The 13436-nt window shown below is 41.9% G+C and overlaps 1 protein-coding gene across 4 annotated transcripts in view; it reads left to right on the top strand.

The window, feature by feature from the left end:
- LOC134491400 (transient receptor potential cation channel subfamily M member 3) overlaps nucleotides 1-13436 on the top strand; it is a 380465-nt gene that overhangs the window by 283275 nt on the left and 83754 nt on the right. For all 4 annotated transcript variants that reach the window (XM_063295138.1, XM_063295137.1, XM_063295136.1 and 1 more), the window contains exon 9: nucleotides 11731-11803. In XM_063295138.1, the coding sequence (XP_063151208.1) occupies nucleotides 11731-11803 (73 nt within the window). The remainder of the gene's footprint in view (nucleotides 1-11730; nucleotides 11804-13436) is intronic.

Genomic DNA, 13436 nt, shown 5'->3' with positions numbered 1-13436 from the left:
GGCTGCTTGGAGGGAGGAAGAAGATGGTGAAGGTCAGCTGGGGCCAGCAGCTCCCTCCCAAATAGAAACACGCGTCAGCGCCATGGCATGTGAAATGTTACGATGTATAAACTACACTGAATCAGTGAACATGACAATTTGGAGCTTCTGCTTATACTTTCAGTGGCTAAACACAGAATTTGTTATGGAACATAAAGTTACAAAGCATAAAGTTAAAATGAGGAATAGTTTGTCAAACGGTATGACTGACTTAAGCATTCAAAACTACAGGAGCTCTTTCTTGTGACCTGAAAGTCAGAATCATGTAGTGGAATCCTCTTCTCACTATACTGTATTCCAAGAAAGGTTATTTCAGAATCCTAACAGGAGTTTCTCAACAAAAGGATAAGTAATTATAGACAAGTTTTCCCTGGCATGCAGTTTGCTATATACTTTATATTACTTTGGGTTTAATACACATATACCATTGATTAGTAGCAATTGGTTACAGTCAGCAGTTGCTGGGTCCAGTATAGCTGACTCATCACTTTAGCATGAGATTTCTTACTGCTTGTGAAAGTGAGAAACAGCTCCCTAACTTCTGCATGCCTGTTATTAAAATGGCTTCCTACTACATTTTTCTTCTAAACAGCCCATACATTCTCATTTAGTTCTCTCTTCCAAGGGACAATTGGACTAAAATATTCAGGCAGGCATATCCAACTCAATCAAGATTGCTCCTACATACCAGAATTGAATTGCCATTCCAGTCTGAGAAACTTAATGTATGAATAACTTAGGCTGCAAACAGAAGAGGAAATCCTAGTAGCATTTCCTATTGTTAAGTAAAGTAGTTCTGCATTTATAATTTACATCTGCAGCAGTTAAATAAACATGAACAATTATACTTTTAGGCCAAATATTTGTTTAGATTGCTGTTGCCTCCAAAGTGAAAAACTGAAGCAGCAGCAAAATGCAGAGTGCTGATGTATTATCATTCTTTGTGCTTCCAAGAAGACATTAGAATGTAACTCAGCTTTTTCTTTTATGTTCCGTAAGGCGGACATTATAGCAAATTATTCTACTAAGCCACCCGTGAGTCTTGGACACAAGCAGCATACATATTGTAGCAACACAGGTGTTAACAATATTAGAAGTCTTGGGATCTCATCTAAAATAGACCATCTGGACAAGAGAAAAGATCTGGAACATTTTAGTTTGTACGCACCTTTTGCAGGCATGACTAATAAATACACACATTAAAAATGTGTTGCAGGTGGCTTATGTGAAGGGGGAATATTTATTGCCTGATCATAGTTGTATAGCTTACCTTTTTCTTAAACATGCTCATTTCTGACTAGGCTTAAACGTTTCCCTCTATTCCGGATCCAATTATAATCTTCTACTGAAAGGAGAAAATAATACTGGATTCACAGGCAACTTTCTTGCGTTCTGTCTATGAATTATTCATTAAGACTTAACAGGCAATGAATCCATTATTCTATCTATATGGACTTCAGTGAAATGGGAGACCGTTGATAGGAGTGGAGTAACAAGAAGGAGAAGGCACATCTTAAACTGTTTCCCCAAATTATTATGAGAAATACTTTTGACTGTGTTTTTTCATACATTTTTAGTTTGAATTCTATGGAAACAAAAACTTATACTTCAAAGGAATATGCACAAATAAAGGCACAATTTGAAAATGATGTGAAACAAGGAGGTATAGGAGGGAGTAAGAATGAATTTGACATAGAATTATGCAAAGATGACAAACATGTAATAAGAATTTATAAATTGCTGTTAAAATATGATACAGAAGCTGAACAAATTAAAGAATGTAATATTAGATGGATGCTAAATTTTGAGCAAGTTGGCCAGTTTGGCATAGTAGTTAAGGCACTGGGCTGGAAACTGGGAGACTGTGAGTTCTAGTCCCTCCTTGGGCACAAAGCCAGCTGGATGACCTTGGGCCAGTCACTTTCAGCCCTAGGAAAAATACAATGGCAAACCACTTCCGAAAAACCTTGCCAAGAAAACTGCAGGGACTTGTCCAGGCAGTCTCCAAGAATCGGACACGATCGAACGGATTGAAAAAAAACAAATTGGGCACAGGATTGACATGGATTTTTGGGAAAAAATGTGGACTAAAAGTATTAAATTGACTCTGTGCAATAATTTAAGAGAATTTTTTTTACAAAATGATGTATAGATGGCATTTGATTGAGACCTGTGAAACTATCAAAAATGTTGGAAATGTGGAAAAGAGGATGTGGTGGGCTTGTGAAGTGGCCAAAAAAATTGGGTGAAATCCACAGAACATTGGTGAAAATAATGGGAATCACTTTTCAGATGAAACCAGAACTGTACTTATTAGGACTTATAGAAGAAGACCTGACTAAAGAGCAGTGTCTTATTGTTATATATGATTTTGGTGGCAGGATTATTATACATGCAGAAATGGAAAAATAAAGAAGCTCCAAATACTGAAGAATCGATATTTAATGTTATGGATTTGGTGGAGATGGCGAAACTGACATGTCTAGTCAGAAAGAAATCTGCAGAGGCTTTTATTAAAGACTGGAGTCCGTTTATGGATAATATTACGAAAGTAGAGAATATATATTTCGTAATATAATATTACGAAAGTAGAGAAAAATATCTTGATGATAAAGTGTTTTATAGATTAAATAAGTTGAGATAATGGAAAATTTAAATAGTGACTACAATGGTATAAAAGAATAAGAAATGGTTAACAGATCTGTGAGGAAATTGAAGGCAGAAGTGGGTGTTTTTTTTAAGTTAGACATTTAGTTTTGTATCTGTAGGTTTATATTTTGGTATATGTTTATGTATTGTGTTTCTTCTATGTAAATTTTATGGGTACAATTTTAATAAAGTTTATATATAAAAAAATTAAAATGTGGAATAATACTGGCCCCAAGACAGCTCCCTGCAGGACCCCTCTGATTAAGCTCTCCAACTCAATTTAGAAGCATTACTACTGAATCTCTGGTTAGCTAGGCAGTTAGTTATCGACTCACCTTACTGTACTGCCATGCCATCCAAACTACACTTAACTGCTTTCAAAAACTTACCCCTTGTCCACTAAAGTAGTTACCTTGTCAAAGAAGGAGACAAGATTTGTCTCAGATGATCAATTTTTGAGATTTTTTTTAACCTATTGTTGACTCTTAACAATCATAGCACTGTCTTCAAGATGCTTCCAAAGGGACTACTTTTATTATCTGCTCTAACTTCTTTCTGTCATGTTCACCATTCCAATGTTGCTGGTACATTGTAACATTTCGCATGTCATTTCACTGATACGTGTTTCATCTGGGAAGGGTGGAGGATTCCATCTCGAGCAGTTGTTATCTGTTGGCTGCTGGGTTGGAATGTGTTTGGGTTATCTCATGTGTTCAAGGTTACTTTCCCAGGATGGCAGTTCAAACGGTTACCAGCACCGGGGGCGGGGGGAGTTTGCAACGGCAGGGTGAGGGGAGGGATTACGTTTGAAGCGAGGGTTTTTAGTTTGTATTTGGCGCGCTTTTATTCATTCTCAGCTTTCTCTGTATTTGCACACTATTCTTTTAATAAATCAGATATCATTAAGTACCTGCTTGTGAGTCTGAATCTATTAGGATAGGCAACCATTACATAAAGCTGAGAATCCAAAAAAATTTTTCTGTTAGCCCCTTTCCAAATATAATTTGTGAGGGGAAGTGCTAGCGATGAGCAAACCAACTCCACAAACCATGGAAAGCGAGGAATCGAGCGAGGGGGAACCCGATTCTACAGTAATAAGAATGGAGAGAGTCCCTCCTCGAAAGACTTCAGAAGTTCGGAAGGGGTCCAGCTTCAGCCCAGGAGGTGAGGAAGTTGGAGGTAAAAGAGCCCCTGATCTGACCGGCGAGTCACCAGGCGAGTTGATCACCTGGGATGAGACACAGGGAACCCTACCAGGGACGTCAAGAATGTCTTGGAAGCAGCGGTACCCATTGTCCCCAACCGTGGTGAGGCAAGAGAGAAAGGAGGATTCCCAAACCCCGGATCGTATAAAACTGGTGGAGGCTAAATTGGAGTCCTTGGAATTCATGTTTCGGAAAATGTCCATGGACTGGGGTACACGGGAGAGGAGGAGAGAGGAGTCTAGTCATAGGTATTTGACTCCTTCTTCGCCCCCACCTTCCCCGGAGGAAAGGAGTAGGACCCGGCACCGGGAGGAAGTGAGAGCGGTGAGGGTAAGAATTTCAAGGTCCTCTCCTCGAGAGCGGAGATCCTTGGGGGCTAGGAGAAAGCCTGACCATCCAGCTGTGGTGAAGGGACCACCCTGGATGGGGGTAAAGGACTTTACCATGAAATTTGATGGGGATCCAACTAAGCTGTCGTTCTTCCTTACCAATGCAAGGAGTTATATGGACGAATGGGAACAGTGTTTCCGCTCAGAAAGAGCCAAAATTAATGCCATTGCCACTAAGCTCAAGGGGCGGCCGGCTGATTGGTACGTACAGTTATGTCAATCGGAGGCCCCTGAGCTGGAAGAGTTCAAGGAATTCCTGTGGGCATTAAATTACACTTTGAAGACCCGTTAGCTAAGGAAAGAGCAAAACGGGCACTGGAGGAGCTGTGCCAGGGGCCACGATCGGTGGCAGACTACGCTCTGGAATTTAAGGCTTTGGCTGGAAAAGTTGAGGATTGGTCTCAATCCACTCTGATAGAACTTTTTAAGGATGGTCTGAATACGGAGGTCCTAAGATGGTCGCTTGGGCGAGACGACCCGGATTCCCTGTATGAGTGGATACAGCTGGCAGGAAAGGCTGAGCATGTCCATGAAACTTTTGCTCACCGGAGGGTGATGAGATATTCTAGGCTCAGCAAGTGTTCCCGCACTGCTGCACCCCCTGGAAAATCCGGCCAATGTGCTTGGAAAGAGGAGCAAGAACACTGCTATGCGAAGGGACAATGCCTCCGATGTGGGAAGGACGGTCACCGAGCAGCGGCGTGCCCGAAACGAAAGACCGAGGAACGTCCGGGAAAGTCATCGGGGAAATCTCCCTCTTTACCCAGGAAAATGAAGGCGGCTTTAGCTGAGACTGAAGTGGAGGAAATTCCTTACTTCGGGGACGAGGGGGAGCCCAAATTAATCCAGCCAGCGGGAAATGCCAGCCACCTGCTTTAAAGGGCGCCTCTGGGCAGGTGGTAGAGGAAGGGCGTGACCATATTTCGGTGAGTGGTAACTATCCCACACTGACAGTGAAAGTGAAGCTAGGCTCCCACACAAGAACTGTTGAAGTGTGGGCTTTGATCGATTCAGGGTGTTCACGCTGCTTGATGCACCCTGACGTGGTGACTGCTTTGGAGTTACCCAGTTTTCCTCTAAAATGCCCCATGATTTTTACTCAGCTTGATGGCTCTACGGTGGGGGGAAAGCCAGTCACCCATTCCATGGGCATGGTAGCATTACAAATGGGCAGCCACCGTGAGGGGCTGCCGTTTGTAGTAGTGTCTGTGGGGGGTCCTTTAGTCATTCTGGGGATCCCTTGGTTCGTCCAGCAAAACCCATATATAAATTGGGTGCATAGGACTTTGACTTTTGGGGATGGTTTCTATCAAGTCCCTGGGGAGGACGACGCTCCACAGGCAGCAGTGGGGAGGGTGGCGGCAGCAACCCCGCATTTGGCTGCCACCCCACTGGAAGGCTTGCCGGAGCAATACCAGAGTTTTGCAGATGTGTTTGGTGAGAAGGAGGCGGACCAACTCCCACCTCATCGAAAAACTGACTGTGCAATAGAGTTGGTCCCAGATGCACAACTGCCAAAGCCAAAAATCTATGCCATGACTCAAAGGGAATTGGCGGCACTGCGAGAGTTTGTGGACAAAAACTTGGCCAGGGGTTTTATTGAACCAGCTAATTCACCAGTGGGCGCCCCTGTTTTGTTTCGAGCGAAGAAGGATGGGACGTTGAGACTTTGTACAGATTACTGCGGATTAAATGCAGTTTCGATATTAAACAAATATCCTTTGCCAATAATAAAAGACATGTTAGCACATCTGGCCAAGGGGAAGATCTTCTCTAAGCTGGATTTGAGGGAAGCCTATTTCCGTATCCGTATACGGGAGGGGGATGAGTGGAAGACTGCTTTCAATTGTCCTCTGGGCTCTTTCCAGTACAAGGTTTTGCCTTTTGGATTGGCGGGGGCACCTGGGGTGTTTATGCAATTGAACAATGAAGTGTTACATGAGCATTTGTTCAAAGGTGTACTGGTTTATTTGGATGATGTTTTGATTTATACTGAAACGCTGGAGGAACATGAGCGCTTGGTGAAGCAAGTACTTAGCAAACTGAGAAAGGCTGAGCTTTATGCTAAACTGTCTAAGTGTGAATTTCATAAGACTCAGCTTGACTATTTGGGGTACAGGATTTCGGACAAGGGTATTGAAATGGACCCTGCAAAGATTCAAGCTATTCTGGAGTGGGAGCACCCGCACACTCGCAGGCAGCTCCAGAGTTTTCTTGGTTTTTCCAACTATTATCGCCAGTTCATTCAGGGGTTCGCAGAAATTGCATTGCCTCTCACTGATTTGTTACGTACGAAGGGGCTGGGGGACACACAAAAGGTGAAGAACCCGGGAGCATTGCTCAATTGAACACCTGAATGCCAGCTGGCTTTCGACAAACTCAAAAGCCTGTTCACTGCTGAACCTATTCTGCAACACCCTGATCCCACTAGACCCTTTGTGGTTCAAGTGGATGCTTCCGATTTCTCAATTGGAGCACTCTTGCTGCAGGCGGATGCTGCAGGCTGCCTGAAGCCCTGTGCATATTTGTCCCGCAAATTTTCTGAGACGGAGAGGCGATGGCATGTTTGGGAAAAAGAGGCTTTTGCAGTCAAGGCTGCTTTGGACACATGGCGCCACCTCTTAGAGGGGGCCAAATGTCCTTTTGAAGTTTGGACTGACCATAAGAATTTGGAAGCACTCAGCACGCCCCGTAAACTCAGTCCTAAACAGATCCGCTGGGCTCAATTTTTCAGTCGCTTTGATTTCAAATTGAGGTTCATTCCAGGCAAGAAAAACTCCCTGGCTGATGCGCTTTCCCGCCTGCCCCAGGATTTGGTCCAGGTGCCTGACGTTGTGGGTACACTGTGGACGGAACCTTAGTTGGGATTGCAAGCTGTCACTCGCAGTCAGACTCGTGCGCAGCTGCCCTCAGCTTCAGTTTCACCGGCTGGGGGGAGGCCAGCGGTTCCTTTGCAATTGCAACAAAAGTTTCTCTCCGAACTGAAATCTGACACTTGGTTGCAAGCGAATAGAGACAATGTTAAATTTGACAGAAGTTTCGCTTGGAAGCAGAACCGCCTCTATGTTCCTGACAGTTTGCGAAGGGAGGTTTTGAATAGATCACACGATGATAAAGTGGCTGGTCATTTTGGCTTCGTGAAGACCTTACACCTGGTGCGCCACCAATTCTGGTGGCCTACATTGAGATGTGATGTCAAAGAATATGTTGCTTCATGTCCTGTCTGTGCCATGTCTAAACAGAAGGGGGGCAAACCGCAAGGCTTGCTGCAGCCTGTGGCCAGTCCCTCCCACCCTTGGGAGGAGATCTCCATGGATTTTATTGTTGAACTGCCTCCTAGTCAGAGAAAGACTGTGATTTGGGTGGTGAAGGACTACTTTTCCAAACAAGCCCATTTCATTCCCTGTGCCTCCATTCCGTCTGCTCAGCAATTAGCCCAGCTATTCCTAGTCCATATCTACAGGATTCACGGGAGCCCCTCCCGCTTGGTCACAGACCGTGGAACACAGTTTACTTCTCAGTTTTAGCGGGCATTTTTGAAGCTGGTGGGCACTAAGCAAGCATTGTCTACTGCGTCGCATCCGGAGACTGACAGATCTACAGAGGCTCTTAATTCTACCCTTGAACAATTTTTGCGGGCATTTATCAACTATCAGCAAGACAATTGGGTTGATCTCCTGCCTTTTGCTGAAGTAGCTTACAACAACGCAGTCCATCAGAGCACAGGACACACCCCTTTCTGTACTGTGTTTGGCAGGGATTTTGTTCCCATTCCTGATTTACCTCAACCCATAACACCGCCCTGTTCTGCTTCTGATTGGGCTGCGCACCTGGGTGATTCCTGGCCAGTTATTCAACAAGCGTTGGCAGATGCCCAGTCCGCCTACAAACTGAATGCTGATAAGAGACGAGCCCTTCAACCTGCTTTCAAAGTTGGTGATAAGGTCTACCTTTCCACCAAGTTCATTAAGTCTCCTCAGCCCTCGAAAAAATTGGCTCCTAAATTTGTTGGTCCTTTTCCCATTGTGGGAGTTGTGAACCCTGTCACGTTTAAATTGGATTTGCCTCACAATCTTAGACGTTTACATCCTGTTTTTCATTGCAGCTTGCTCAAGCCTATCAACCACTCTGATCGGTGGCATCTGCAACCTACACCTCCTGCGCCAATTATGATTGACGGACAGCAACATTTTGAGGTGAAGGAGGTCCTTGATTCTCGCAGGCTACGTGGCACCTTGCAGTACCTCATTCGATGGAAGCATTTTCCCCACCCTGAGTGGGTGGCTGCACAAGATGTTCAATCTCCTGATTTAGTTCGACACTTTCATCTCGCTTATCCTATGAAACCTGCTCCTTAGTTTTTTTGGGGGGGGCGGTATGTCATGTTCACCGTTCCAATGTTGCTGGTACATCGTAACATTTTGCATGTCATTTCACTGATACGTTCATCTGGGAAGGGCGGAGGATTCCATCTTGGGGAGTTGTTATCTGTTGGCTGCTGGGTTGGAATGTGTTTGGGTTATCTCATGTGTTCAAGGTTACTTTCCCAGGATGGCAGTTGAAATGGTTACCAGCACCGGGGGCGGGGGGAGTTTGCAAGGGCAGGGTGAGGGGAGGGATTACGTTTGAAGCAAGGGTTTTTAGTTTGTATTTGGCACGCTTTTATTCATTCTCAGCTTTCTCTGTATTTGCATACTATTCTTTTAATAAATCAGATATCATTAAGTACCTGCTTGTGAGTCTGAATCTATTAGGATAGGCAACCATTACACTTTCCATGTATGCGTGTTAGGCTTACCAGTCGATAGTTACCAGTCGATAGGGAACATGTCATATCTGAAAGATATTGATCATTTTAATCATGGCTAGTCCCACCAACTGGAGATATAGCCAGCTACAAAGGATAAAGGTTGAGTAAATAGTTTCTGTCGGGCTCAGCCCAAGAACGACATAGAAGCAATCCAGCTAAAGTCCAGTTCTTTATTTGTTTACACCATATAAACAGAATCTTCCCAGACTAAACCTGCATTACTGTAGCCTAATGGCTATACCCTAGGAGTGGCTATCCTAAATCTCTTCTTCTTCCCATGATCCAGCTCAGGACTGTGTTGTCTCTTGTCTCCCCCTGACCCTTGGAATGTGCTCCCTCCTTCCTGAGAATCTGCTGCGTTATTGTTGTCTATCACAGTTTCTTGCCTCTCTGGACACCATGTCCACATCTTCAAAATCTGCAAGATGAAGGGATTCCAAGATAACCAGATTAGCAGTTGTTGAGGTATTGTTACTGTGATGTTCCCTCAACCTGGAGTCAAAACTGAAGTGCATCCAACTGACTATCAGTAAACTCTCCAGGGACTCTCCATCATCTTGGAAAAGAGGTGTTGCCCAGTGAGGAAAAACATAAGTAGCCTCTTCTTCATGGGTGCCATGGTGTTAAATCATATTTAATTACATGCACAAAAATGAAGAATTGGAGGACCTCATCTAAGATATTTAGAAGTTTAACGTGATGAAAGCTCTCATTTTATAAGTGAAAAACTATAGTTGTACAGAATGCTTAGTACAGTTATTTTGGCCAAAAGTATTTTGTGAGGAGACTTTGAAGGGGAATGGAAGATTTGAGAAAGAAAAAAGTTTGAAAACCAAAGCATACATGATGCTAAACATGAAATAAGAAGCATGCCAGTTCATTTTTTAAAAATACATTAAATACATTAATACAAAAATACATTAAATAGTAAGCATGCACTGAGAGTGCACATGCCATCCCAAAGCTTGGTTGCAGCCCTCAGAGCTATTTTAAAAGTTGCTGTATTAAATATGTGCAGAAGAATAATAGCAACTATATTTTATTAATTTAACTTAAATATAAAAACAAATTAGTATTCATTCCAGTCCCACCCAATTCTTTATCTGGCCCTGTTCACTTTATAGAATGCTGATACTCAAAGACCAAGTGCACCTCTAAGCCTATAAAAGCTTATGCACTGTTGGTGTACATGATGCAGTTATTTGATTGACTTTTCTATCCCCATTTGCAGGCATTTGCAAGCCTCATCTGAGAGTATCATTACTGGCATGTGAATGTTGGCTTTCTTGTTCTCCCCTCCCCTTTTTGTTACCTATTGATTAATTTGAGGCTGGTGGCGCTGCGGGTTAAACCGCTGAGCCGTCGATCGGAAGGTCGGCGGTTCGAAACCGCGCGGCGGGGTGAGCTCCCGTTGCTCGTCCCAGCTTCTGCACACCAAGCAGTTCGAAAACATGCAAATGTGAGTAGATTAATTGGTACCGCTTCGGCGGGAAGGTAACGGCGTTCCGTGAGTCATGCTGGCCACATGACCCGGAAGTGTCTATGACAACGCCGGCTCCAAGGCTTAGAAACGGAGATGAGCACCGCCCCCTAGAGTCGGATTCGACTGGACTTTACGTCAAGGGAAACCTTTACCTTTACCTTTATATTAAAAAAAGAAGTAAGAGTTCACTGCATATTTGTTGATTGTTGCTTAATTGTTTCTTAAATGAAACCCTATGTCAGTGTCCTAGCACAAATACAGGCATCAGTAAAGAATGTGGTTTTGGAGGACATACATTTGTGTATTTAGCACATCCCTTTGCAACTGTTGAATGCTGTTTTTCTGTTGTTTGCATACAGGAAAAAATATCCTCTTGGTTGCCATGGGAACCCTATTGATCCTATGTTAAAAGGCTTAATACTGGGTGAATGTTACTATCCATAACAAAAGTTGATACTGGCATATAATCTCTATATTTCACTTTTTCCGGTTTATTAAATAATGTTTTTCTACTTGCAGAGTTCTCTGACTCATCTTTAATGAGGAAGCAGTGATTTACTGTTTGAGTATGCTATGGTTAGAGGGCATTGTATATGATTTCATTTGTGCTGCATGGACAGAAGAAACTATACCTGGCAATTTTTCCATATGCACCATAGTCAGATTTTAAAAGATGCTTGTACTGAATAAATATCTACTGCAGCATATCACTACTTTTAAATGGATAGACAGTGGTGACATAGTGCTACAGTGCCCTCAACCAATATAAATCCTGATGGTATCTCTGCTACAAAATTTGATCACTGCTCTATTAATGGTTTTCTGCAACTTATACGTTCTAATTATTTACCCTCAATAGTTGCCAAGGAGAAAGAATTATTATGACTTGTGCATAATATTTTGCATACAATATAATCCATATAGAATTCATAAAGCAATTCTGAAGACATAACTCTGGTTCTTTAAATCTTTAATATTTGCTATGTATTATTAATCTGTCTTCTTGTATTAACGGAAACCAGTTTTGTTTGCTCACAATTATCTATGAACTTAGACTCTCTGCAAATATTACATATCGTTTTAATAGCTTTCTGTTTATTTTAGTGCCACATATGAAAGCTGAATAGATTCTTTTTGCTTGTTTTTGCATTTCAGATTACAGTATTTCGCATGGGATCAGAAGGACACCAGGATATTGATCTGGCCATCTTGACAGCTTTGTTAAAAGGTAATGGAATTGTTTGCCCCAACAAGACTATAACAAATCTAGACAGCACCCTCTTACGAATATAGTATCACCCTCCAGCATAAACAATAGACTAAAACTGGTTTAATAACATAGCACCTATTTTGCAGAAGCTACATTGATCACCAGTAGGCTTCTGGGACTGATTTGAGATGATGATTACCTATAAAGCAATATATGGTTTGAGCTCTGATTGCCTTTAGGGCCATCTGCTGCAGATGGAATCTGCCTGTTCAGTGCAGAGGACTGGGACCAGCCTACTCAGCAGCAGCCCCCTCACTTTGGAATACTCTTGTCTCTCAAAAACAGAAAGGCCCCCATCTTTTTGTTATTCAGAAAGCAAGTCCAAACTTGTTGAGCTTTCCAAATGGAGAGCCCTCAGTAGTGCATAGTAGTGCATATCAATGTAGTCTCTTGTAGCATATCTCTTGATCTGATTTGATGTATTCTGGTTTGATACTTCCTAATTTTTTTTACTATTTTCAGCTGCCTGGAATATAATATATAAATGCAGCATTATAACGTATCTAGGAATCCAAATTTTGCTTTAAAAAAATCAGTCTTTTAAACACTCCTTTTTTACATGTATACTTTTCTTCAAAGAGAATATTAAGGGGAATAGGTTAAGGGCTGAATATCGTTGTTTGAAATCCAGTGAATGTTTGATAATGGAATATGTGAGTTTATGGGAAATTCGTACAAAATTCTGAATGAATGCAATCCAGGGGAAATATATTCTTCTAGAAGTCATGAATGGATGGTTTGAAACAAGATGAGAGTACAGAAAAAGTGATTGAGTCATTCAGACACCCAAGTGAGTGAGAATTATCATGGTTTGATCTGTGTCTGTTTGGAAAATATTCTCTTTATTTTCAGTAGTGCTTTAAGCATAAGTGTGTTCATATATACACATGGCAAAAGAGTGAGTATAAATCTAAAATGATGTTTTACTTGATGGCTTATGATAAATTGAAGAATTAAAAGAAAAGAGAATGTGGAAGCTGCATGGAATAGAGTGAAATGAATTGTGTTGCAGAATGCCACAGAAGTATGTAGAGTTATGGACTGTATGGAAAAGGGTGCTTGGTAGAATGATGAAGTAAAAGAGGCTTTGTAGAAAAAATGAATATATAAGAAAATGATTGCTGTAAAAATTCAGAATGTAAAAAAGGTATCTAATGTATAAGCAGAAACAAGAAATAGTTACAAGAATGCAATCAAGGGGAACAAGAAACAGTTAAGATGAGAAGAGGGACAGAAAGTACATCACAATTTGATAGAAATAAAAAATTGTTTCAGTAGCGTATAAGGGAGGCTAAACAAGGAGCCTCTACCTGAGTGAATAATATTAAAAATAAAGTAATAAAATGATTTCATGCAACCTTGAAGTAAGGAAGTGATGGAAGGAGTACTTTAAAAATTATATGGTAATGATAGTAATGTGTTGAAGAAAGGAACTGAAATGAATGCTCTAAAACAGGGTTTCTTAACCAGGGTTCTGTAGAACCCTAGGCTTCCATGAGAAGTCACTAGGGGTTCCCTGGGAGATCACAGTTTATTTTAAAAAATATTTCAAATTCAGGCAACTTCACATTAAAGAGGTAAGTTTCATTCT

The sequence above is a fragment of the Candoia aspera genome, chromosome 2, assembly GCF_035149785.1.
Source record: "Candoia aspera isolate rCanAsp1 chromosome 2, rCanAsp1.hap2, whole genome shotgun sequence".
NCBI lineage: Eukaryota > Metazoa > Chordata > Lepidosauria > Squamata > Boidae > Candoia > Candoia aspera.
The sequence above is the reverse complement of the archived record's forward strand: the minus strand, read 5'-3'. Positions and strand labels throughout refer to the sequence as shown.